At 34.6% G+C, this 25,393-nt stretch overlaps 3 protein-coding genes across 6 annotated transcripts; all 3 read left to right on the top strand.

Annotated features, from left to right (window-relative positions):
* Positions 1–522: 522 nt before the first annotated feature.
* Positions 523–12,371, top strand: LOC117927130 (CSC1-like protein At3g21620). Of its 4 annotated transcripts, XM_034846542.1 has the most exons (13): positions 523–748; positions 1,292–1,382; positions 1,714–2,061; positions 2,943–3,089; positions 4,850–4,985; positions 5,443–5,544; positions 6,123–6,242; positions 6,416–6,496; positions 7,215–7,555; positions 8,394–8,639; positions 10,292–10,616; positions 10,808–11,041; positions 11,825–12,371. In XM_034846542.1, exons 3-13 carry the CDS (start codon positions 1,748–1,750, stop codon positions 12,077–12,079), a joined length of 2,301 nt encoding a protein of 766 aa, XP_034702433.1. In that variant the 5' UTR covers positions 523–748; positions 1,292–1,382; positions 1,714–1,747; the 3' UTR covers positions 12,080–12,371. The 4 variants fall into 4 exon arrangements, with proteins under 4 accessions (XP_034702433.1, XP_034702432.1, XP_034702429.1 ...); XM_034846541.1 differs by lacking the exon at positions 1,292–1,382 and having other exon boundaries at positions 523–772; XM_034846538.1 differs by lacking the exon at positions 1,292–1,382.
* A 1,123-nt stretch (positions 12,372–13,494) lies between these two features.
* Positions 13,495–16,825, top strand: LOC117926224 (uncharacterized membrane protein YuiD-like). Its single transcript, XM_034845302.1, has 5 exons — positions 13,495–13,803; positions 14,580–14,736; positions 15,408–15,458; positions 16,032–16,124; positions 16,320–16,825. Exons 1-5 carry the CDS (start codon positions 13,664–13,666, stop codon positions 16,377–16,379), a joined length of 501 nt encoding a protein of 166 aa, XP_034701193.1. The 5' UTR covers positions 13,495–13,663; the 3' UTR covers positions 16,380–16,825.
* A 572-nt stretch (positions 16,826–17,397) lies between these two features.
* Positions 17,398–25,156, top strand: LOC117926209 (condensin complex subunit 2). The gene is made up of 13 exons (XM_034845286.1): positions 17,398–17,794; positions 18,159–18,260; positions 19,909–20,026; positions 20,469–20,542; positions 20,613–20,673; positions 20,753–20,953; positions 21,059–21,342; positions 21,467–21,611; positions 21,710–21,966; positions 22,103–22,133; positions 23,096–23,235; positions 23,530–23,640; positions 24,786–25,156. The coding sequence occupies exons 1-13, from the start codon at positions 17,525–17,527 to the stop codon at positions 25,002–25,004; spliced, it is 2,013 nt and encodes a 670-aa protein (XP_034701177.1). The 5' UTR covers positions 17,398–17,524; the 3' UTR covers positions 25,005–25,156.
* The last annotated feature ends 237 nt before the right edge of the window (positions 25,157–25,393 follow it).

Genomic DNA, 25,393 nt, shown 5'->3' on the forward strand with positions numbered 1-25,393 from the left:
AAAATATTTTCTAAAATTACTATCAAACCACCTCTAAATTACTCTAATTCCCTAGATTTGATTATTATTTTAGCATCTTAAATATCTGATAATATTCTCTCTCTTTTTGGATAACAATGAATCCAATTTCCAAATTAAAAAATGTTCATTTTTTACTATTATAGACCTTCAAAACTAAATTAATAAAATAATAATAAAGGAAATTATATCATATTAAAGAAACTTTATACCATAGTTTCATATATGCAAAACATACGAATAAAAAATTTACCATAACAAAAATATATTATACCAAAATTTCATATGTTTCTCATATTCAGAAAGCGATATTTATTACAAAAAAAGGCAAAATTGGGTATGAAGGTTATCTAGTAGTCAGCAATGTCGTTTTGAGAAGATGAGTGGGCGCCTACTCTCCATATTCATACAAAAAAAAAGTAGCCGTTACGTTTGCAAAAAGGGTTTCTTTTGCCGACAATACAATGAATGGGCCACTTATTCAAACTTTATACTATGTAGAGAGGGTGTCTCAAAATACTGAGCGAAAGTCCATATCCAGGAGACCCTTCTTGTCATATCGAAACATCAGCAGACCCCATCAACTATTTTGCCATCCTCTCCCTCTTGTCTCTCTCAATACAGTTCAGGGTACTGCTCAAACGCCGCGTTTTGCCGAGGATTGTGTGTACTTTTTGATGGGCTGTTGTCAGGGGCTGATGATCAGAGCCTGTTGCTGATTGACTCAAGGGTATTGTGAATTTTTTTAACTCTGGTAGGTGGGTTTGAGTGGGAATGTGTGTTTGGTTACTGAGAAAATATGGGGAGGAAAGAAAATTTTGAGTTGTTTGGAACTGGGAACAAATGGGACATCCTCCTCAGCCGAGCTTAAGGTTTTTTCCATTTATTTGTCCTTTTCCGTGGTTTTCCCAGCAGCCAAACAGTGGAGGGTTTACTGATCATTGGTTCTTTTTTTTTTTTTTCTTTTTCTTTTGTTTTTTGCATTTACTTGTTTATTTTTGGTTTGATCCAGCATTTTCTTTTCGTAGAAATTATATCTTGAGTGTCTAACTGTGTGTCACTTAGCATTTGGAGTTTATCAAACCATGATTTAGAATGGGGCCATTAAAGAAAATTGTGGCTATTTCCACAACTAATGGGATGGGATCAGTTTTATGATGTCAGGGGATGATTCCATTTCAAAGTTTCAAAATTAGTTGTATTGTTGGATGCCATATTCTGTTGATGGTCCCATTCATGATGATGATGAATTTATACATAAAAGCTCTTGCAGGACAAAATGGGACTGTTCAATTTTCATGCGACAATCAAATGTGCATCTTGAAGCTGGATTATTTCTTCTTATTCCTCTATATATGAAGTGGGTCAGTTGTTTTTAGTTGAATCCAATCTCCATTTTTTAGAGTAGATGAAGCTCTTTCATCTACACTATCGGAGAACCAATTCTGTTGACAACTTGGGCAAATTGATCAACCAAATCACGCCTTTGTAAAAAAGGAAGATCCTTTCTTCAAAATGAAGCACTGAAATTGAAAAGTAGCCTTCATTCATTAAGGGTCATTTAACATTTAAATTCTGTGCTGAAAAGGAGTGTTTGTTCCCTTTATCAAGAATAGCTTATGTCCACATCAGTGGCCTGTAAGTTCTCTTTTGTTTAAGTATCATCTACTATATTAAAGCTTACTTATTTTACAGGGAATAATACACCTTTGTTGATTGAACTGGAAGCATGGCTACCCTCTATGATATAGCAGTAGCAGCAGCAATCAATATCCTCACTGCATTTGCTTTCTTTATAGCATTTGCCATTCTAAGGATTCAACCTTGCAATGATCGTGTCTATTTTCCAAAATGGTATCTGAAGGGTTTAAGGAACAGCCCATTAAGCTCGGGTGTATTTGTGAAGAGGTTTGTCAATTTGGACTTTAGATCGTACCTGAAGTTTCTGAACTGGATGCCAGCTGCCTTGCAAATGCCAGAACCTGAGCTTATTGACCATGCAGGATTGGATTCTGCTGTTTACTTGAGGATTTACTGGACCGGGTATTTTCAATTACATCTCATTTCCATTCATTTTTCATCTCTTTCTACATGGTTTTGTTATTTGACAGGGCAACTTCAGTTATGTTAAGTGTTTATTTTGAGTTGCAATTTAAAAAGTTGACTTTATCCAATTCATTGTCTAACAAGCAAATGTGAGGTTGAAGAAATTTCTATCATGGTGCTATTCAATAACATTTTTCTTTTCCTTTTTCTTTGTTTAATACTTTAGAATAAAGTATTTTATATTCATCCTGAGGATTTCTCAATCACTGGATACAATTAAGGAAAATGATGCGTCTCAAACTTAATTTCCAAGAGCCATTAAACTCTGAATAAGCACAAAAATATGGTGATCCTCCATATGCAAATGTCATGATTAATTCAGGCACTCTTCTTTGTTCCCTGGAACTGTTATTAACTTGCATTGGAGGTTTTTTAATTGTGTTACTAATGTTGGTCCTTATTGGTATCAAGGGTAGGGTACTTAAGTCTCATATCACAATGTTTGAATTTTGTGAACGGATTGAAAATGGTAAAAGCTTTGAAATGGCTAAACATTGAAATGTAATCTTGATTTTTTTTCAAGATGGATAATTATTCCATGGACACTTGCCCTTTTTTTTTTCCTTCTCTTTTTTTGCAGCTCATCCTGAGTTTCCCACGAGCATGGCCATTTTCCATTGAGCAGTTTTTTCTTGTGTGAAATGCTGTTTTGGATTGCAAGAACATAATATTTCAACAGAATGTTCCTCTCAAATTGGACATTGCTTTATTACTTTTTTGTTCTCTCGGACTGATTCAACTTCTTCTTCTTCTTCTTCTTTTCTCTTCTTTTTCTTTTTCTTTTTCTTTTTTTTATTTATCTTTGGTTTTTTATGCAGGCTTAAAATTTTTGTTCCTATTGCATTGCTTGCCTTTTCAATCATGGTACCAGTGAACTGGAGCAATGGCACATTAGAGCATTCTGGTTTAACTTACAGCAATATTGATAAGCTTTCTATTTCAAATGTTCCAACTGGATCACCCAGGTATGCAAAACTTTCTAATGCTTGTGATAACAGCCTCTTATGTTCAGACCAGTTAAGAGAACTATAGTGATTATGTCCAATACTTTGTTATATTCTTAACTTAATTAGTTGATTGCTTGGACATTTTGAGAACTGAGGCATAATATGAATTGAGAGTTCAAATCCATCACATTTACTTGTTCTTAGGCTTCAATTGTGAAGCTGATTAAACCATTTATGGAAGACTTGGACATACAATTCAATGCAGTCTACTATTGTTCACCAGGAAAGCCATCTTCTAACACCTTGTTCATTTGCTTAATAGACTTTAGTACAAAGAGGAAACAGAAAATATTGGAAGAACCTGTCATTGCACAAGTTTCTTTCATCATCCTGACTTATATGGGCAATGTTCATAATTTTCAAGTTCAATTTAAATTTGACAATTCTGGCTATCAAGAAAAAGAAGTTTAAATTTGATGATTCTGTTAACAAGTTTGCCTGTGGAAAGCCATTTGTTGCATCATACATGCCTTGGCAAAGTAGGTATCTTGTGAGAATAAGTGAAAATATTTAGGAATGATTCTTTGGAAATAACTTCCTTGTAAATACAACTTCTCTGACAGTCAACACTCAGAATTTAGGGACAATTAAGTGTCTTTTTAGAGTGTGACATGTATTTCATTGTAATGGGATCTAGCCTGATTTATGATCTGTAGGTGATCTAGATCTAGCCCAAGAGAATAAAAAAAAATGTCTTGACATGTTGTATAACAATGGATATTTTGAATGCTGAAGGGCATCAATAGATACTTCTATTAGATATTGAGAAACTGAGGGTTCCCATCAACATCTCTAGGTCTCTATTATTGAAAAGATCCTGCTGACATCTTTACTGTTGTTTTAGCTGGCATTTTCGGTTATCTATACAGAAATTGTCATCATTATTTTCTTTTTTTCGATAACTTCATCAAATATGCCATCCTTCCCGCTTTTTAAAAGCTCGATTGATGCTTGAACTGTGAAAAGTTAGCACTAGATCCAAAAGTAAATCTATTTTAGCATTTGTAGGTTTGTTCTTGGGTAATATATTTTCTTTCTCAACATTAACAATTTTTCTCTTATTTCTTTAGATGTCTATGTGCATATGTGTGTGTGTGTGATTCATCTAACAATAAGAATCTTAATACTTTTGTATATGACTTATTTAACATTTGGTATAACCAGGACATTGAAAATTTCTTTGATTGAGTAGTGTTGTTGTTGGGCGTTACATTGCATTAAGGATTTCCATAGCAATGTACTCATGGTGTGTTAGTGCGTTCCTTGTTATATAGTTGTTTACCAAAGCAATCTTTTGTAACCCCCTTTCTCTTCTTAGGCTTTTTGCTTCTCTTTATGCATTTCTCATAGTGTTATACAGAGATTTCACTATTCTTTTCCCCAATTTTCTACAATTTTTATTCTGTTTCATGACATCTGCATTAACACATATATACTTCAGAATTCCAACATCTTCACCAACATTGACATTTAAAATTCTGGTGAAGAAGACGCTTAAAATATCTACTGGAAAGATGTTCCATTGTGACATCACATGGTACATGTTAAAGAACCTTAGCAGCCACATTTATATACCAGTTGGTTACCGGTTTAGATTATTTGTCATCTGGAGTTCCTTCTTCCTTAATGATGAACTTTCATTGCAGTTGCTTTGCTTGATCAGACTTGTGTGGTAGGATTCTACTCATTTCTTTTATTGTTTTCCTTTTGGGTTACAGATTTTGGACTCATTTGGTAATGGCTTATGTTTTTTCCTTCTGGACGTGTTATGTGTTGAAAAAGGAGTATGAAATAGTTGCAACAATGAGGTTACATTTTCTTGCATCAGAACGACGCCGGCCAGATCAGTTTACGGTAAGATCAACTTTATTTCTCAATAAGATAGTAGCACTTAAAGAATGACTTATTTTTATTATCTTTCTTTCATGTTAGTCTCTTTGCTTTGCTTGGAATTTTATTTGGGAAAATATAAACTACCAGTGAATAGATTCTTTCAAGCTCTTATCAAATTTTGATGTAAGTACATCTTACCTGCTTGACTTATTTAAGCTGCCTTAAGGAATATGAATGACAAAGAGACACACTAATTAAGTGTTGATCTTGTTAGACCTGCTTCAACTGTAATAAACATGTTAGTAGTTACATTTTGATGTTTGTAGACTTTCTTATGTTCTAGCTCAACTTGCTAGGCGAGTTAGAAAAAAGCTTGGTATGTATAGTTAGTCACACAAATTTGAGTAGTAATGCTCCTGTATTGTTGTCTTTCCAATTACTCCTTTAACTTCATGCATTGCAAAATTCTTTTGTACAGGTGATTGTGAGAAATGTGCCATCTGACCCTGACGAATCAGTTCTTGAGCTTGTGGAACATTTTTTCTTGGTCAACCATCCCGATCACTTTTTGGGTTTTCAGGTTGGTCCTGCTATAATTTCACATATGTGTAAAGCTTAATTAGCTAAGATGCCTCTAAAATTTGGACCATATAGATCTTTACAATGTAACTTGTTCATTGTCATTATAATTTATAACATCTAACTATGCACACATAAAGAAGAAACTGGAAGCTTAGAGCTTGTGCAGCATTTTTTCCTAGTCAACTATCCTGATAACTTTCCTTAAAGAATTTATCATTACCTATAGAAACACGGATGATTTCAATCGTTAAACTATCAATTTGACCCAAAAGCTTAAGTCATTAGGTATTGAACCAAAAATATATATCAAGCTTATTTGGGCTACAACCCTAGCAGCAATTATGATTTTATTTTATTCAAGAGGGGGCTTGGGGGCTGGTTTTGATGATCACAGTTAATTCTAATTTGGCCAAAGTATATTTTACTATTAACAATTATCCAAGATGGTATACACTTTATATTTGTTTCTTTTTGTATTATGTCTATTCTTTGATTGCCTATATTTTTGTACTCAGGTATCATCCTAAGGATGAAAATTTCTGTACTTCGACTTCTTATTTGAGGATTTTCATGCAGGCTGTTTACGATGCAAACAAACTTTTTAAGTTAGTCGATGAGAAGAAAAAAATGCATAACTGGCTTGATTACTATCAACTCAAATATGTTAGAGATCCCTCTAAAAGGCCCACACTGAAGGTATTGTATCTACAATGACCTTATGATTGTTTAATATCTTCTAAAATTTGTGTTTCTTATGCTCAACTTAATAAAAGCAAATGAAATCATATTATTATTCACCTTTGATCACTAACATCATGAGGATTCTTTTCTTTTTCTTATTTTTGTTTCTTTTCTTGAGCATTAAGCAGACTGGCTACCTGGGCCTCTTGGGAAATAGGGTGGATGCAATTGATTTCTATACATCTAATATTGAGAGACTAGCAAAAGAAGTAAGCAGCACTCCTAGCGTCCTGTATTGTAATTTCAAAATTTTAATTGGCTGTTTTATCCTATTCTTGACACTTCCCAGAAGGCATATATGATATCTCTATTCTACTGCATACTGCTCCACAAGCATTTGTTGTCATTTATTAGGGGACCTGTATAATTTCTTATTCTCAACTTCTGACATGGGTCTCCTGGAATATTTGCTTTCTTTCTTTGTTTTTGCTATATTGTTTCACTTGACTTATCTTTTCTTGGTGAGACCCTCTGAAACTAAAGCAGTTTTTCTGGGATTCTCCCAATCAACTTCTTAAGCTTATGATCATCAGGAACTGTCTGCTTGATTGCAGACCACCTTAAACTTTGATGCGTTTTTTCTGGTTATTTTCAATTTTCTAGTTTGATTCATTGCCCCCAAAACTTCTATGAATTAATTCTAGTTCGAAAGTGATAGAAAATCAATCCCAAGCTGAAGTTGAGATTCTCAATCCAGAATATGAGTCCAAGTTGAAGGTCTCTAGGATTCTTCTGTATGTTTGCCTGACAAGTACTGTAAAATTTTGTTCCCAAGTTCAAAGAAAGTTCTTCTACTACTTTCACTGCATGAGTGGATTGAATTGTGTGTTTGTTTAAAAGAATGTTTTTAATGTTATGTGTACTTTCTGTGTACTCTTCAAATAGTAGTTCATGGCTCACTGATACTTTTGAATGGATAACTGCCAGATATCAGTGGAGAGAGAGGTCATTGCAAATGACACTAAATATGTCATGCCTGCAGCATTTGTTTCCTTTAAGACACGATGGGCTGCTGCTGTTTGTGCACAAACTCAACAAACCAGAAATCCAACTATATGGTTAACTGAATGGGCTCCAGAACCTCGTGATGTATATTGGGAAAACTTGGCAATTCCTTATGTTGCACTTGCAGTTAGGAAGCTCATAAGTGGTGTTGCATTCTTCTTCCTTACCTTCTTTTTCATGATTCCCATTGCACTGGTACAGTCCCTTGCAAACATTGAGGGAATTGAGATGGCAGTACCTTTTCTTAAGCCTTTAATTGAGACGTGAGTTTGCTAGTCTTCTTTACTACTTGTTGCTATCTCAGAATATTTATTGTCATCTGTTCTCAAATTTTTGATAGTATCTTTTTCTTTGTGTATATATTTCATATGCACATTCACACAAATAGACTTATTCACACATTTGTACTGATTTGAATGATATGGTTTATTAGTAAATTGATTCTGCATGCCATACTACTCTGGTGCTTTTATTAATCCCTAGTAAACTATATTATCTACAATTATCAATTAAGTTTAGTCCACCTTCTACTTGGTATTTTAATTGAGGACTTGGTCATCACTGCCCTTCTGCCCTAGGTGGCATACCAGAAATTGAACTGCTGTAAGCAAGTGCAGGTGGTTGCTGGTTCCAGTCCCGTTTTCTGTTGGGAGTCCATTGACCAGCTTCCCATGAACCTACCAAATGATACTTATGTGCATTAATCTGACTCTAGCTTGGTTTTCTTTTACTTCCCCTTTTATCTGTTCTGTTCTGTTTCTCCTGAACCTATCAAGTATCAACTTTCATTTTCTAAGATCTTTGATTCAAGATCAGAAATGGGTTGATCTTATCTGATAAGTTTTTGTTGGTTCATCAAGGGTTTGATGTTGTTAGATGAGGTTTTTTCATGGTCATGTGCTTCATTTGCTCCAATCAATTGAGAATGTTCTTTCTTACTATAATACATTGCCATAGTTCATCAATCACATCCCAGCATTGACAGTTCCTGTTTCTGCTTAATACTTGAGAATGATTTGAAGCTTGTTCTTTTAGTTTGAGATTGGATTACTTTAAATATATATATATATATTTATTAACAGCATTGTCTTTGTCATGCAGCCACTTCATCAAGTCAATCATCCAAGGTTTTCTTCCTGGGATTGCTCTAAAGATCTTTCTCATTTTTCTACCATCAATATTGATGCTAATGTCTAAATTTGAGGGATTTATCAGCCGGTCAGCTCTAGAGAGGAGATCTGCAGCTAGATTTTATATATTCCAATTTATTAATGTTTTTCTTGGGAGCATAATCACTGGAACTGCATTTCAACAATTAAATAGTTTTATCCACCAGTCTGCAAATGAGTAAGTTCTTCTCATATATGCACTGTGCATTATATTTCTGAGACATCTCTTAGGTTTTTGGAAATGCAATCTTCAAATAATCATTATCGATGCATGTATTATTATATTATCTTCTAGAGTTGTGACAATGTTTTTCCCTGAATTATCATCTTCCACTTTAGTTGAAGATAATTGTTTTCATCAATTCAAGTTGCTTTCTCTAACCATTGCTCCGATTGATGTTTATCAGTTATTTGTTTCTCTGCAACAAAAGTAAAGATATTTCAGGCGTCTGGAGAGGACTGAGCCTTCTCTAGTTTATAGGTACAAAATTCTTAGGCCTGATATCCTCAGGGGAAATGAAGCCAACATGTTCCAATTGGCAGCAAATTATGACAAATAATAATAATAATAATAGAAACAGAGAAAGAAAACTTTGTCCTGTATTCCTTAGTAATAGTGGAGCAATGGAAACTTTCGGTGTGAAATCTCTCAGACCTTGGTCATGTTCCTATTAATATCAGATAAAAAAGAGGTGTCTGCATGAGCTCCTAAATTTTGAAAACTCTCTTATGCTTGGCTTCTTATCTTAATACATAGGCACAATGAAATTGTTTGAACCTAGATACATAAATAATGAATAAAGGATAGTAGAACGCCCTAGCTTTTATTGGATAAATACTAGGTCATCTCGGATTGCACCATCCACCTAAAGATGATATTCTTCCTTCACAAACTGGTAACTTATGAAAGAATTTTGTATCTTTATCATCTTCATTGATCCAAAGAACGCTAGATTTTCTCTCTTATGTAGAATCCCATCTGAGGCGCCCTAAAGCCTAACCCACAAAAATACCTTTACATCCTGAGAACCCAACTCCTTTAATTGCCTTAGCTATCTTATTAATGGCTGTTTCTTTTTTCTTTTTAAGCTTCTTTATAAAAGGCCAGTAGAGAAAGGGGAAGAAACCCATGTTCACCAACTGACTTCTGATCCAATCATGTAACAAAATGACTTCTGATGCAAACTAGACTGTGAGGATGACATATTCAAAGTAAACTTGAAATCCACAGGCTTATAAATGACAATGTGAGTTCTTATGAGGCAAAACAGATTGATCCAAAAATCATTGCATTCTTATATTTCTCTAAAAATTTTCTTTCCTATGCACACAGTTCTGCAGTATCTTTCTCTTTGCAATTACAAAATTGATTGTAGCTTTTGTCTCACATATGTCAATTATATGACCCTTTATAAACCTAGATAGCAGAACAGGATCAATGGCACCTCCAATTGTATTTTGTCAAGATATAGCATCTGATGGTCTTGATTTTTATGTTTTGTGAGAGTAAATCATCTCTAGCCCCTTTTGTTTCAGGTTTCTTTTTGTTTTATATGACAATGCTCAATGAACTATCATCTCTAAAGACACTTTTACCTTGATTCCATGACTTATTCTATGTATGGATTGAGCATATTGGCTCCCATAACTTATTCTTCCACAAACATAATTCATCAGATGTTTCTTTCCTTTGAAACAGTCTTTAGATACCGCTATAGATAGAATATTCTAATACCATTTTTGTTACTGGATTAATTAGATCTGGATGTGACATCAAGTGCTACTTTGATCTGATATGTTTAATATAAAGTCAAGTGGTTGATTTTGCAGTATCCCAAAGATCATCGGAACCTCAATTCCAATGAAGGCAACTTTCTTCATAACTTACATAATGGTTGATGGATGGGCTGGAGTTTCTGGGGAGATTCTAAGATTGAAGCCAATGATAATCTACCACTTAAAGAATTTCTTCACTGTGAAAACTGAAAAAGATAGGGAAGAAGCGATGGATCCAGGGAGCCTTAGTTTCAACACAGGCGAACCCCAAATACAACTCTATTTCTTACTTGGCCTCGTTTATGCCGTGGTCACCCCCATTTTACTTCCTTTCATAATAGTATTCTTCGGCTTGGCATATGTTGTATTTCGTCATCAGGTAAAAGTTGGTATTCCTTCACATTTGTGTGGAGGAATCTCCTCCTACCCTAATCATATTTTCCCTGCCCAGTTGTTTTACAGTATAGTGTTTTTCAGTTGGTGGTTGGAAAGGAATCTCTGATGTAATATATTATCTCTGTCCTCTCTGCCCAAATTCTTTCTCTAATAAAATTTCTGGTGGATATGTAGATCATAAATGTATACAATCAGGAGTATGAGAGTGCTGCTGCATTCTGGCCTGATGTTCACATGCGCATCATAGTTGCATTAGTTGTCTCACAGCTGCTACTAATGGGATTGTTAAGTACAAAACAAGCAGCTCAATCAACTCCGCTGCTCATAGCACTTCCAGTCCTGACCATATGGTTCCATTTTTTCTGCAAAGGGCGTTATGAACCTGCTTTTGTTAGATACCCATTACAGGTTTGTTGGATATTCCATTGGCATCACTGATGCTTCTTTTCTGTTGAAATGATTGCATGAACAGTATTTAGAGGATGTCATATTTCATCATTTGTTATTGTGTAGTACCCCTTTTTTTCCTTGTTTCTTTAATCATAATCTGATATGGTAAAGTTGTTTAATTTCTATCTTCTTGGACTTGTGTGTAGCTTATCCATGTTTTTGCATGACACCATATTCTTGATTGACTGGCTTATTTAAATCGAAAATCATGTAAGAAAAAAAAATTGTCATAATCAGCATGGATACCAGTTGTTTGACATGGGAACCTTCTAGGGGCACAGGTACCTGCTTGAGTGTGGAAAAGGGCCAAATAGTGAGTCACCTTGTTATGTAGGATGAGGGAGTTGGTTTTAGTCCTTTTCTACTACTTGACATGAGAGATGTTGGTATGAGAATTGATCAGGGTGGTTACTTAATAGTTGTAATCTTCTGAAGTTCTTATATACATACCGAGGAACCAAACTAGACAAGTCTAGAAAACTTAGCAAACAAACCAAAAACTCTGGGAAATGAACTGAGACACGCTAGTATACAGGGGCAGCAGGTAGAGGATGTTTCATTAGATTTATATGTGCTTATCATCTGTGTCCTCTACAACATTACATGCCCTTAGTCCCACCAATAGAGCATATTCCTTGCTATATAAAATGTAAAGTCCCATCAGCAGGCATTGTTTCACATGCATCCTCAGCTGTTGTATGGTAACTTGAATTGATCTCTTGGTGGGTTTTTGCTTTTCAGGAAGCGATGATGAAAGATACGCTGGAACGAGTAAGAGAGCCAAACCTGAACCTGAAAGGCTACCTTAGGGAAGCCTACTTCCACCCAATCTTCAAAGCTGGGGATGATGAAAGTGAGATGGATGAAGCAAGTGAAGTGGAGATGGTGCAGAAGCCTGAGCTAGTCCCAACAAAACGCCATTCCCGAAGGCATACACCAATGTCTAGCATAGGCAGTGATGCGCCCCTGCTGAACCAACCTGCTCCAAACTTGTAAAGAAAGGCTTCTTCTTGACCATTCCTAGAGTGACCGTGTGTGTGTTATTATGTACATGGCCTCTCAGGAGGTTCTGATGGCATAAGTTGTGGAAATAGAACTGAAAAAAAAATGAGACAATTAGCAGACTCAAGCTTGTTATGTACAGAAACCAACCAACCAACCAACCAACCAACCAACCAACCAATCCCCCAAAGAAGGGGACGAATGTAATATTTTTGTTCGGACAAGCCCTTTTTGTCTTTTGATGAAATGAAGCAAAGCTTTTGGGCCTGTTTGGTTCTGTTCTTAAGAACTGTTTTATGTTCTTGAAAACAAAAAACTTGTTTGGGGAATGGCGTGTGTTTTGTTTTTTGTATTCTCAAAAACCACTTTTTTGAGAATAATAAAAATATGTTTTTATTGTTTTTTCAATGTTCAATGCATAAAGTTTTTTATGTTTTCTTTTCCTTCTTTTTGTATTTTCTTAGCTGCTTTTTATGTTTCCACAAAGGTAAGTTTCACTCAACTACCACACCTCCATCCGCAAACCATTTCTTATTTCTTAAATCATTGAAATTAATATACTTACATATGGTTACATAATCATCATTTGTTTAAGAAAATTATAAATGGTATAAAAATTTCAAAATAAAATAATTTTTTTTAATTTAAATGAATTATGCATATGAAAATTATTTATATATTTATAATATCAAGTTAATAAAAGAAAACACTTTATTAATTAAAAAAAAAAACCTTTTAAATATGTTTTTTTTGTTTTACTCATTCTAATTTTTTTTTATTAATTCAACTAAACATTTTTTTTTGTTTTTGAGAATAAAAACTGTTCCCAACCACAATTTTTTTTTTCTTTATGAAAACACAAATAACCGTTTTTAAAAACTATTCTCAAAAACTGTTTTTTAGAACGATTTTCAAAAACTTCAATCAAACAGACCATTTTTTTCCTTTTTAAAACAAATTTTAATTTTTTTCATAAGCGAAATTATACTGAATAATTCAAATACGAAAAATGTTCTCAACTTACTCTTCGAGAAAATATTATACACGATGTTATTTAGCATCGTAATTTTATATATTTATACCCTTATCCAATTGCTTAGATTTTATTGTATATTTTCTCAACAGAAATTAATACTTCCACATGTGTGGAATCAATATCTTAGACAATAAATAAATCAAGCCTTTAAATTTTTTTTTTAATATTATTATTATTTTTATGTATTTACATTGTTGGGTGATAATGCGTCAAACTTGTCGTCTGTGCGACTCTTACATGGATTTGGACATTGGAATAACTCAACACTTTTTCCATCACGAGGCATAAAAAATAATTCCTTGACTTAGTTTCTTCGCAACCGAATAAGCCACTTTCACATTAGTCAGAGTCAGACCAAGACCCCAAATGGGCGCCACTATTCAGAATCTCATTGGTCCAATATGGCTTCCTTTCTTTCTCATCTCCCACCATTTTTCTAGAGAGAGAGTATATGAAGATTTGAATGTGTTTTGAATCAAATCAAGGCAATCGATCGGGTGTTTTTCTTTGTTTTGTGATTGATTTTTGTTGGTCGTAAGAAAATGGAGGATGCGATCGGGGCAGCAGATTCAGCGGGGGATTCTCAAACGACGTCTTACTGGTCTCCTCCGTTCAACCTCCCTCTCATCTCTGCTTTCCTCTCCTTCGCCATCGCCCAATTCCTCAAGCTCTTCACCACCTGGTCCGTACATTCCTCCCTCGTTTCAATTCATTCCTAACGATGTCGTTTGATTTCCTTGATACAGATTTCTTCTGAGAATTTCAAAACTCGTTTGTTTGTTTGTTTTTCTGCTTGGATTTCGGGTTCTGGAATTTGGAATCTTCCAACTCTGTTTTCTTTAGCTGTGGGATTCGAATGAGGGTCTTCAGTCTCAGTTCTGGGTGCCAGAACCCTATGCAACCATACACAAATTTAGGGTTCATGACTTTTGGAATATGTGTCCGAATTTGCCTTTTATTGGTTTGGATGCAAACAATGAAGAAACTGGTGACATGAAAACACAAAGGGGAAGCTTTGACAAGATTTCATTTGACAATATTTTTTTTATTATTTGAAAAAAAAAACTGCTTAGCTGCCTTTATCTCTATTGTGTCATAAGTTAGAAGTCAGAACAAATCACAATTAAAAATAAGGATTCTGTTGAAGAAGGATTGAAGCTTTGAGTCGATACTTTGCCCACAGTTTTTGTTGATGTTTTTGTGGTTTTGAGAATGTTGAATGTGGTGGAAATTGATGTTTATGGGAGGGATGAAGATACAAATGAATAATAAATCTATTCGGACTTCAATCAATTCATATAATTTTTCTACTGTTATACTGTTAGGGGCTTTGATTTCAACTTTGGGTTGAACTTCAATTGCTTCAAATCTGGATTTGATAAATTGAAAGTTTCTAAATTATACGTATAATCTGAAATGCTGGTTCAAGCTTTTGATATGTTTCTCCTAGGTGTTCAGGTATAAGGAGAGGAGATGGGATTCTAAAAAAATGATTGATTCTGGTGGAATGCCATCCTCGCATTCTGCAACAGTAACAGCTTTGGCGTTGACTATAGGCCTACAAGATGGAACAGGAGGACCTGCTTTTGCCATAGCAATAGTCTTTGCATGTGTTGTATGTACTCTGCAACCAGGTTCCTTTTTTTCATAGATTATTCTTGTTGATTGCCATAATTTCAAATGCTGAATCATGTTGCCTAGATCTTTTATCTTTATGGTGTTTCTTTTATGTAGTTAGAGTTTGAATGAATAGTCTGTAATCTGTATAGAACCATTAAAATGGGACTTAGATTATTAAAGTATTATGTTTTATGAAACAACTTTTTGGAGTCCGAAATACAGATTTGCAAGCAAAGAAAAGTAAATCCCCTTTAACCATACCTTAAGCTACATTCATAGAATTAGGTACTTGTTCATGAGGATTGAAGACTCTAAACCCTTAATATCAATTTTTTCCCACTACATGAGAAATAAAAATGAAACTTGAACCAACAATCAAAGTGACCCCATTGACTAAGAGTTATGTGATTGAATATTTTAGTAGGATCTTGACATGGAGGGGTTCAAGAACAAACATAGAAAGGATCAGGGTATAGCTGTCAATAAATGACATTTTGAGGTTGCATACAGCACCTTTTAATTTGGTCTAAAAGAATATGTTCCCAATTCTAAAATCATTAGTTACCAGTGGTCTTTTTTCTAGTTGGTTCTGAAATTATTTCTCTGGACATATTTCCCTGTATTTGTTTGAGGAAGGTGAGCATGACTGCTATTCAATACTTGCAGGTGATGTATGACGCCTCTGGAGTCAGACAGCATGCCGGTCGACAGGCTGAAGTAAGATCTCTGTCACATCAGATAAAGTTTGGTTTCCTGTTGTTGACTTTCCATTGTTATATGTTGCATGGACACTTCCATTTTTGCTTTCTTTTTAGTGTTCTATTTGTTTTTGTTTGGCTTTTGAGGTTGGTGTTTCACAAGTCTTGTATTGATGTAGAACACTGAAGCTGTTCTCAGTGTCCTTGTTCTATGATATACCAAAATTGAACCTTGAGATGTCTTCTAGAGCCTCAAAGTTGGGAAAGTGCAAACCCTGCTTGAGGCTAGAGCTTACTGTAACGTGAGCCTTCAGTTGAAAGTTACATTAACATTTAAGATGTTATGGAGTCCACCATGTGATTACAAAAGATGGAAAAAAATAATGTTAGGCAGCTGATATAATGTACTGTGGGTTCCCAAGAAGTAAATCAAAAAAGAAAGGGAAGAGGGATTTGAACAAGATGGATAAATTCATGTCATCACTGTATTTGTGTAGTGTAGATATACATGTTTCTGACTATGTACCTAAGACCATACTCACTTATTTCATATATTTCTATTAAAAATGATTTCATTTTACCCTCATTGCAGTTACTGAATCAAATAGTATGTGAGTTTCCTCCTGAACACCCACTATCCAGTAGCAGACCTCTGCGTGATTCACTTGGGCACACTCCTATTCAGGTATGTTGCCCTCCCTGCTGACTTCTATTTCAAATTACTAACTTGTTCCTGCTTCAAGCCTTTTCATTTCTACCAACTACCAAGCTGGTTTTTTTTTTTCTCTCTTCTTCTAACCCAACCACAACTGATGGACTTGATTTTATTTATGCATCAACATGAGATGACACAACGCTCACTTGGTTTGAATTTATACAGGTTGTTGCAGGTGGCTTGTTGGGATGCATCGTAGCGTATCTGTTGAGGGGTTCCAATTAAGACATGGGATCACTGACAAATTTTTTCACCTCGTCACCAAATTGACCATTGATTATCATATGCAGCAGCTTTGGCAAGGACGAGCAGAAGAGCTGCTGTGCAAGATGATTTCCCAGTTACTGAAAGCCTATAAAGTGGTTTGGGGGTGCTTCATTTGGATTCAGGGAGAGTTAATATTTGCTGTTAACTTTCGCATAGTCCCCTGTATACATGGAATGGATGGCTTCTCTATAAATTGTTTCTCCTTTTTTCTGTCTCTCTTAGCACAATTATTCTGATGTTTCCTCTGTTGCTGATTTACATTGAATATGGGAATCTTACTCCTGGCATTTGAACTCCCACATTGTAATAGGAAGGAGAAATTCATACTATTTCCCATTAATTACTGGTTTGGATTATTTATTAGAAATGGGAACATAAATGAAAATTCATTCCTATTCTTTGAATTTTGATTTTTCTCCTTCACATGGTATGGTATTGTTGGGGGAAATTTGAACAACCCGGTCTCTTTAGTATTTGTTTTAATATAAAAGTAAAAATTATATAGAAAATAAGTAGTGGGATTTGTTTTTTTGATTGAATATAAAAAGTCAAAATATTTTACTTTTTTTTTGTTTAATTAAAAGTAACTTATTGATATAAGAATACATTATTAAATCGAATCTATTGATAATAAGTTTATTTTTATTATTTTAATTGATGTTAACAAATTACTTTTACCTTAACAGAAAAAGATAAAATTCACGTAAAAAAACAAATAAGACTTACAGAAAATGTTTCTGTAAAATATATGACAAAAATAATTTAAAATGAATGTATTTGTTATTTTAAAAAAAATATTTTATTTCCACTATCGAGTATTCATCATGTATGATATTAAATCACCTCATTTTTTTATTAACAGGGCAATAATACACGTCGTTTCATTTAACGGTGGAACCCAAACGACGTCGTTTTCCTTAAGGCATTATTTTTCATCTGTACATTATGCACAGCAGAGCCTCTTTCTTCCCAAAATTCAAACAAAGAAAAGGGAGGGAAAATCGCAACTCTGCTTCTTCTTCACTGCATTTTCTCAACAGTGAAGCTTCGGAAACATAATTTTTTTTTTCAGATTAGAAAAAATATAGTGATTATCTTTACTAATGGCTGAAACCCTAAGCCCCAATCCAGCGACGGTGCAGAAGCAGAGAGCCCTAATGTCTGCGCGGATTCAATCTCCCACAAGTCCCTTCTTCTTGGGCTCCAATGACGACCAACTCGAGCGGGCTCAGGCACGAGCAGCACGCGCAGCTTCTATTCGCCGAAAGTCCGTGGCTGCTCATGCCCTTCCGCCTCCCGATCCCGATCCGTGCCTCGGCAAAGAGCAGATTCTTGAATTGTTTCAGAATTGCATCAAACTCGCTAGCGAAAATGTCAGTACTTTCTCTCACTCTACCTTTGTATAATGGACAACCTTTTCAACGCCAACCGAGTTCTCCGGGTCCCCATTTCATAGATCAGTTTGATTTCTGAGAAAAAAAAAAAAGAGAAAGAAATTTAAATTTTGATTATTAAAAAGAACCGGGAAAAATAGATTGAATTTAACCCAAGACAAGTACTTGGGCTAGTTGGTAATGTTGTTTTTATTTTTTATATTTTGTTTTTAGAACAAGTGAAGATGTAGGACTTAAAGTTATGTTTTCTTTCATTTTCCTCAGTTTTCTGAGTCACCAAACAGCACGCTATTGTATCTTGCAACTCAGGGTTTAGTTTGTCTTTTGGGTTGTGTTGGTTCAGAAAATCAATCAAAAGAACACTTGGGAGCTGAATCTAATAGATCATCTTTGCGAGATAATTAAAGTTGAAGAAGAAGATGACGCGGAGACAAATTTTCAAAAGGTATGCCACATGATATTGATAATTCATGGAGTAAATATATGATAAAGCTATAAGCACACTGTTTAGGATTATCAGCATGTGTTGATTTTGGACTACTCCATAATGTCCTTCTTCTTTACATAACTTTTTAGACACATGAACATATTGTACATTCTTCCATGATCGGATAACCGTCAGTTCAACAGTATATTGGACATATAATCCTTAAGACGGTAAACTACTCATCAGTCTTTGCTGTTTGCTCTTATAAATGTTAAACTTTATGATCTGGTTTTGGTTCATGAGTAAACCAGTCTACTTCACAAGGAATTGGACACCCCTGAAATTTTTTATTTCTTTATTGATGCAAATAGTGTTTTAAAAGGCAATTGAGGCTTATACCTTGAGACTCACCTAAAGGTAAGGCTGTGCAAATTAGCCTTGAGGCAATAGCCTCAGTATTGGTAATCAAGGCTTACAACCTTTAGGCTATACCTCGAGGCTTAAGCCTCAAATAGTCTTAAGGCTTACAATAGGTTTAAGACCTTTATGGGCTTTTTGTATATATTTTGTAAGAGGTTTAAACCTCAATATTCAATGGTTTTAATGAATTTTGCTTTTGTGGGCATCTGGTTTAGATTTACAGGTTTTATTTGGGGTCCAAGACTAGGGTTAAATAATTAACAAAGGATTTAGTTGGCCATTGTGGTGGTTGAGCTCATATATAATCATTATCTGTTTATTGATAGATAATTGCAATTAATAGATGAAGAAGAAGAATGAGTGGACGTTAACACTAAAGGGGAGGACAATAGAGCAATTAATATGACTATGTTTCCAAGGAAGATCCTACTAGTGATATTGATGATAGTGTTGGAGATTATTTAATGAAGCCATGAGAAGAGCTGAATTTTAGAAAAGAGAAAGAAGAACTAAACTGGAAACCATAGGCCCTAAAAAACGATTTATTTGATTATTATGATTATATGATTTGCCTATTATTCAATTTTCATGTGATTGTATTAGTATTTTTCCAGTTTTTTTTTTTATATTTTTTCTTTTCTTTTTCGTATTATTTATTTATTTATTTATTTTTGTTTAAGTTGAGGTTTACTCCTTGTTTCACCTCAAGGCTTACGCTTCCCTTCATTTAGGCAAAATGCCTCAAGACTGACTTTAGCTTTTTAAAATGATAGATGAAAAAAATAAGTGAGAGCTTATGTCCGAAATTTAGGCCTTGTTTGGAAATTGTTTTTTGTTCTAGAACAGTTTTTCAACTTTAAAAACAGGTTTGACAAATTTGAAATGTTTGCAGGTGTTTTTTTTTTTTGTTTTTTTTTAATAGAGTTTGTTAAGAAACAATTTGAAACATGGAGAAGAGGTCAAGAACTTTTACATTATACAAAGGCGTCCAATACCTTCATAGAGAATAGGCTAAGAAAACTAATTTCCATATATAAGTTCTCAAATAGAATTTTGTTCTTGAAAACAATTGAAAATTGTTTCTAAGAACTGTTTTCAAAAATTGATTTTTGAGAATGGTTTTTGAAAATGTTGCCAAATAGGCCCTAAAATTTTCTTTTATGTTTTATTTTTCTATTGTAATTTCTGTATTCTTCTTATTTATTTTTTTTCTATTTTTTTTATTTTAACATTTTCCTCTATACAGGCAAGTTGCACTCTTGAAGCTGGGGTTAAAATTTACTCATTGAGGGTGGATTCAGTGCACTCAGAGGCATATAAGGTCCTTGGTGGGATTAATAGAGTGGGTCAGGAAAATGAACAAGGTTAATTTTGCTTTTTACTCTTTAATGTATGCTTGTTTGGTATGGAAATGGTTTTATTCTTCAAGCCTCATATCACATATGTATTCCACTTTCACTTTTAACACTACAAATTTCATCCTTTGGAAAGCTTGCTATATAGTTGCCTTTGCAATACTTAAATTGACTTATCATCCTCTAAGTGGATATTTATGTTACAGTTCTATTAGTAGGTAACTATTGAAGTTTGAATTTAGAAATTTTTTGCTTGTGCTATTGTTCCTTTCTTTTATATTCTCTTTATTGCTGCAGTTTGGTTTCTCTTTCTTTTTTAGCTTTTGCTTGTGAGGCTAACTGTTAAGAGGTTGGAGGCCTATCTATTTGAGTTGCTGACTTGTAACATTTTGTTGCACCTTGTGTTCCTTCTATGTTTTTCTGTTTTAAATATATTGACTTATGATGCCAGATAATGTGGTGGAGGATGCTAATGTCAACAGTGAGCAAGAGGAAGGGCATTCTAAGAAAGAGCTAGATAGGAAGGTTAATAGTTCTGACTTGTAGAATAGGTTAATTGACGAGACTACAAACTGACTGAAGTAAATATATGCAGATATCACCTTTGTCAACATTGGAATCGTCTTTTGAGGTTCTTAATCTAAAGAAGTTCGACGGTGAGTCCAATCCTATATTATATATGGTACCAGTTTGTGATTTAGATGAGGTTTTAAAGAAATTTCTTTGGTTTCTTAGTTGCATTTGCAGTCGACCCTCTCTATCATCAAACATCTGCACAGTTTGATGAAGGTGGAGCCAAAGGCCTTTTGTTGAACAATCTTGGAGTGTATGGTGGCTGTCGGGTGCTTTTTGATTCCTTTGAAATACCAGGGAACTGTATGTCATGTGCAACTGAACTTGATAAATCAGATACAATAGATATTTCTTTTGCAAAAGGTGTGTTGCATTTGTTAATATTCTAATCTCTTTGGTGTTGTCATGCAGATACATAGGAAATTGCAGTTTTCTTTCACAGAATAATTATTCCTCTTTTCTTTATAGAATGCATTGAACAGATGGTATTGAACATGCGGACAAAAGATGAAATTTCGCCAACCCTAAGGAATATTGTTGATCGATTTGATGAAAACAATCAAAGGCCATTAGATACATTTTCTTCTGCCCATAAATCAGAAGAGCAAGTTAATTCAGTTTATAACGAGGCTGAGTCGGATGTTGATGCATTTGAGAACTGCAATACCTGGACCTTTGATCATGATGACAGAACAAGTGTGGTTGATGAAGATTCCTATGGTGCAGATCCAGTTTTTCCAGTTCATCATGAGGTCTGTTTCCTACCGCTCAAAAAAGGAGTTTTGTCTGTTATTTATTTTGTAACTTTAATACATTTATCTTGATAAACCAAAGAGTAAAATTAAGTTTTTTCACAAGTTGGTACTTACTCTGCAGGAAAGTGGACCATTTACTGTTGTTGAACCTGATATGGATGACAGATTTGAGAGAGTTGATGATTATTTGTTTTTAAGTTTGGGTTTTGCTTCGAAACAAAATGCCTGGGCAGGTCCTGATCATTGGAAGTATCGGAAGGTGAAAGGTAAGCTTTAGGAGGCTGGAGGCAGTTGATATATTAATTGGCCTTTCTATTGTGGAAATTCATTAGTGTGGTTACATATCATGTTATCTGTTTATTAGGTCCAGAGGATGATCCCGCTACAGAAAAGGGATCACCAATAACAACTAAGAGAACAAGGAGTAAAAAACAGGCAGAACCTGATATTGATTTTACAAAAGCCTTGGACAAAGAGATCTCAGATGTCTTCGCTCCTCCCAAAAATCCCAAGTCATTGTTTCTGCCTGCTAATAGAGCTCCTTGCAATACAAAACTTCCAGAAGATTGCCACTATCAGCCGGAGAATCTTGTCAAGTTATTTCTTCTACCTAATACAATGGTAATTCTAGGTGTACCGATTGTAGATTACCGTTTGGTTTGTGAAAATGGTATTTTAAAATGGTTGCTTTGCTGTAGATTTTTCATGCTAATTTTTGCTTTTAATTTTCTTGATGAAACATCTGGTCTGGCTGTAGTGTCTTGGGAGGAGGCGAAGAAGGTTCTCAGGTAAGATTGTTTTACTCACATATGATTTAAAATCTCTAGGAGATCTAGGAAGTATTAATAACCTAGTCTACTTAGTAGTGCAGAACTCTAATATGTTTGTCATTTCACATATCAGATACTGGATGTAAACACCAGAGAAGGGGATTGTGATGATTCAAAATTACTCAATTTTCTGGGATTTTTTTCTCTTTTACTGCCTCTTTAGGCTTTTATTTGTTGCTTCATTGCAATGATACACATTTTATCTTTTATGGAAGCTGCTTACAACATTTTACATGAGAATTTCCGTCATCATGTTCCCCTCCTTTTCTTATTCTTATTCATTCATGATGCATCAACTACTGTACTCCAACTAATAGAATATGCACATATTGTTCTTGTTGGTTATCAATCCTTACTAAGGGTGACAAAGTTTGATATAATTCACCAACACGACACAAACCAACACACTTTTCATGAGTTTTGGTTGAGCATAAATGGGTTTGAGTCAAATTCGTGCTGAGTTGCATAACCCGTTTAATAAATAGGTAATTTTTTGGCCAACCTGCATAACACGAATGGAATTTGACCCAAATTGACCCATCTAATAATCTCGCTATTAACCGAATTATATCTTTAAACTATTTAACCCATATTTGATTCATTTTAAATTTGTTTATAAATAAATAGGTCAATTGAGTCATAAACATGTTTAGTTGAAACATTAATCATATAGACATACATAAGACCTTACTCAACCTGTTTTATTAAATAAGAGAACCTAATTATCAAATGGGTTACATGGACTACACGACATGTTACCTATTTAATAATTAGGTAGTATTTGAGTTTATGTTTTTGACACAATTATTATTCGTGTCAGATTTGGGTTGAGCTATGTCGTAGAATTCCTAGGCTTTGACACAACACGAACACGACCCACCATCATGAATTGCCACCGCTAATCCTTACCCAATTTTCAGACGAATCAAGGCAACAAGTTGACGATTTTGGTGTATCTCCATCATGGGATGATGAAAATGGGTTTGATGACGCATTTGACAATGGAAATTTTCACAGTGATTTGGAGGACTCCAGCACTCTTGTCTCTCAACCTCGTCAGGTTGGTTTTGATAATCCTTGTGTATATGTTTACTCATGCACTTGAGCCTGAATCTAGGAATCAGGAAGGCTCATTAAATGGGAGTTGTTAGTTTTATAACCTGAATATATGGCTTCATATATTAAGATCATGAAGCATGTCCAGCATATTATATTTCATCAGGAGGCAATATTTTTAAATTTAACTTATATTTCCAACCTATGCTTTGCATTATTGGTCAAACAGAATTAGTTTGCATTGAAAATATTTTTACTTTTTGTGTTAATGCTTTGCTTTGTTATTCAAACAATTCAGGTAAACAAGATTGAAGTCCAGTATGATAAAACATCTAAACAAGTTGATGTCCAGGCACTAAAAGAAACTCTTTGGGGCCATATGCAAAAGTCTACTCAATCATCAGTCAAGGTAAGTGAATATCTTGTTATTTTTTTCATAACATCTTTTTATGATATTGGATGTTCCTTGTATTATTGTAACCGAACCAAATATAGAAGAGTTCTTGCTATCCTTTTTCTTTCATCCTTTTTTTTCCTTCAAAGTTTTTATGCAAAACAAACACCCGCCACGTGCACACCACATGAGTAAAGCATTAGGGTAGAAGTATCTACAAAATCTTGCTGACTTATCAGAGGAATCTGAATGCACTTGATTTTCCTTTCTTGGAATTACCATAGAACAATTTTTTGTCATGTCATTTTACCACAGTTTATATTCCTGATCCTTATAATGCCAATTTATTGGCATTCTTTGTTCTGGTTTCCTGGTGATTACTCTTCAATCAGTAAATGTTGATTTAGGATATAGTGGATAAACGGACACAAGGTTATCAAGTATGGACTATTGATATGTCATTCTATGATGCAACTGATTCTTTTTGTCCAAACCCTTTCTCGTGATCCGTAGTGATCTTGATATTTGAAATTGTTTTGCTGCTTGAGAAGAAAACGGTAAGATGCAGTTGTCCTTGTGGGAGTCTTAGTCCGCCATCTAAGTTATTAGCAAGATAGGTGAACAAAAGAAAAGCAAGAGAAAGAATATTGAAGGGAATTGGATAAGCGAAATGATGATGCCTAGCTGGTCAAGAAAAGTAAAATGGAAAAGCAAAAGATAGTGGCACGCCATTGTGTGTTTAACTTGAACGAAAAAAAAATAAACATCATCAGGGACAAGTTTTTGACCGCTGAACTGGTGGGGCCTTGTTTTTTGCATTATTAAAAATAGCGTAACAATCTGCAATCTTACTAACATGGTAGGGATCATCCCCTAACCATGATTCATGAGAAGAAAATTGTTGTAGAAACCAAATTATCAAATCATGAAGCATCAGGTTTGCTGTTGTTTGGATGTTGCAAAGCAAGATTGCTTCAGTCTGAAGTTTTTGACCATTTTCATGGTATGAATACATGTCAAATACCAATTGAAACAATTCTAAGATTCCATGACATTTGTTTCATTATCTTCTCAAGTGCTTCCATGACTATCTGCTTCTTATTCTTATCCTTTATACTATGGAAAGCTACTCCTAATGTTGGATATTTCATCTCTCTAAGGATGAAGAAGAAGCAGTCTCTTTTAGGCACATCCTGGCCAGTTTTCCTGATCACAGCAGAGCAGCTGCTGCAATGGAGGATATCTCGCCTCATTTGTGTTTCATATGCCTACTACATTTAGCCAACGAGCATGGCTTGAGCATCAACGGATGTGCCGACTTGGATGATCTCAGCATACACCTTCCTCATGATGATACACTTACAAGTGAAGTGATCTAAACCCTCATCTTTCTCATCTCTCTCTTTCTTGTGCTTTCTCTATAGATTTGTGTACTCTAGAGCAGCTCACTCTGTATTTGTCTTCCTGCAATGCATTCTAAAAACAGGCACTGAAAGCACTGAATTCTATAAAATCTGCCTTCTTCTTACAATATTGTCCATATCATATGCTGATTTGCTGACAGAATTTGTCTCTGTAACATTGAGCACATTCTACTATCATAAACTAGGAGTCTTGGGCGTTGAATTATGGTTGTTTGAATAACTAAGTGCTCCATTGGATGTATTTCCCATTTTCAACTAAAGCCAAGGAAGCTATATTCAAAGCTATCCCTCAAGTGGTACCGTGTGAAACATGAGTATGCTATCTCGCTAACCACCAAAAAGAT

The sequence above is a fragment of the Vitis riparia genome, chromosome 12 (genome assembly GCF_004353265.1).
Source record: "Vitis riparia cultivar Riparia Gloire de Montpellier isolate 1030 chromosome 12, EGFV_Vit.rip_1.0, whole genome shotgun sequence".
Classification (NCBI taxonomy): domain Eukaryota; kingdom Viridiplantae; phylum Streptophyta; class Magnoliopsida; order Vitales; family Vitaceae; genus Vitis; species Vitis riparia.

Excerpts from the sequence above, each read along its gene's own strand:
- LOC117927130 (XM_034846541.1), top strand. The coding sequence starts at position 1,748 with ATGGCTACCCTCTATGATATAGCAGTAGCAGCAGCAATCAATATCCTC. Across the intron at positions 6,497-7,214 it reads TTGAGAGACTAGCAAAAGAA|ATATCAGTGGAGAGAGAGGT; the intron begins GTAAGCAGCACT and ends GATAACTGCCAG. Across the intron at positions 10,617-10,807 it reads ATGTTGTATTTCGTCATCAG|ATCATAAATGTATACAATCA; the intron begins GTAAAAGTTGGT and ends GTGGATATGTAG.
- LOC117926224 (XM_034845302.1), top strand. The coding sequence starts at position 13,664 with ATGGAGGATGCGATCGGGGCAGCAGATTCAGCGGGGGATTCTCAAACG. Across the intron at positions 13,804-14,579 it reads CTCAAGCTCTTCACCACCTG|GTATAAGGAGAGGAGATGGG; the intron begins GTCCGTACATTC and ends CTAGGTGTTCAG. Across the intron at positions 16,125-16,319 it reads TTGGGCACACTCCTATTCAG|GTTGTTGCAGGTGGCTTGTT; the intron begins GTATGTTGCCCT and ends GAATTTATACAG.
- LOC117926209 (XM_034845286.1), top strand. The coding sequence starts at position 17,525 with ATGGCTGAAACCCTAAGCCCCAATCCAGCGACGGTGCAGAAGCAGAGA. Across the intron at positions 20,674-20,752 it reads TAATCTAAAGAAGTTCGACG|TTGCATTTGCAGTCGACCCT; the intron begins GTGAGTCCAATC and ends TTGGTTTCTTAG. Across the intron at positions 21,967-22,102 it reads TTCTTCTACCTAATACAATG|TGTCTTGGGAGGAGGCGAAG; the intron begins GTAATTCTAGGT and ends GTCTGGCTGTAG.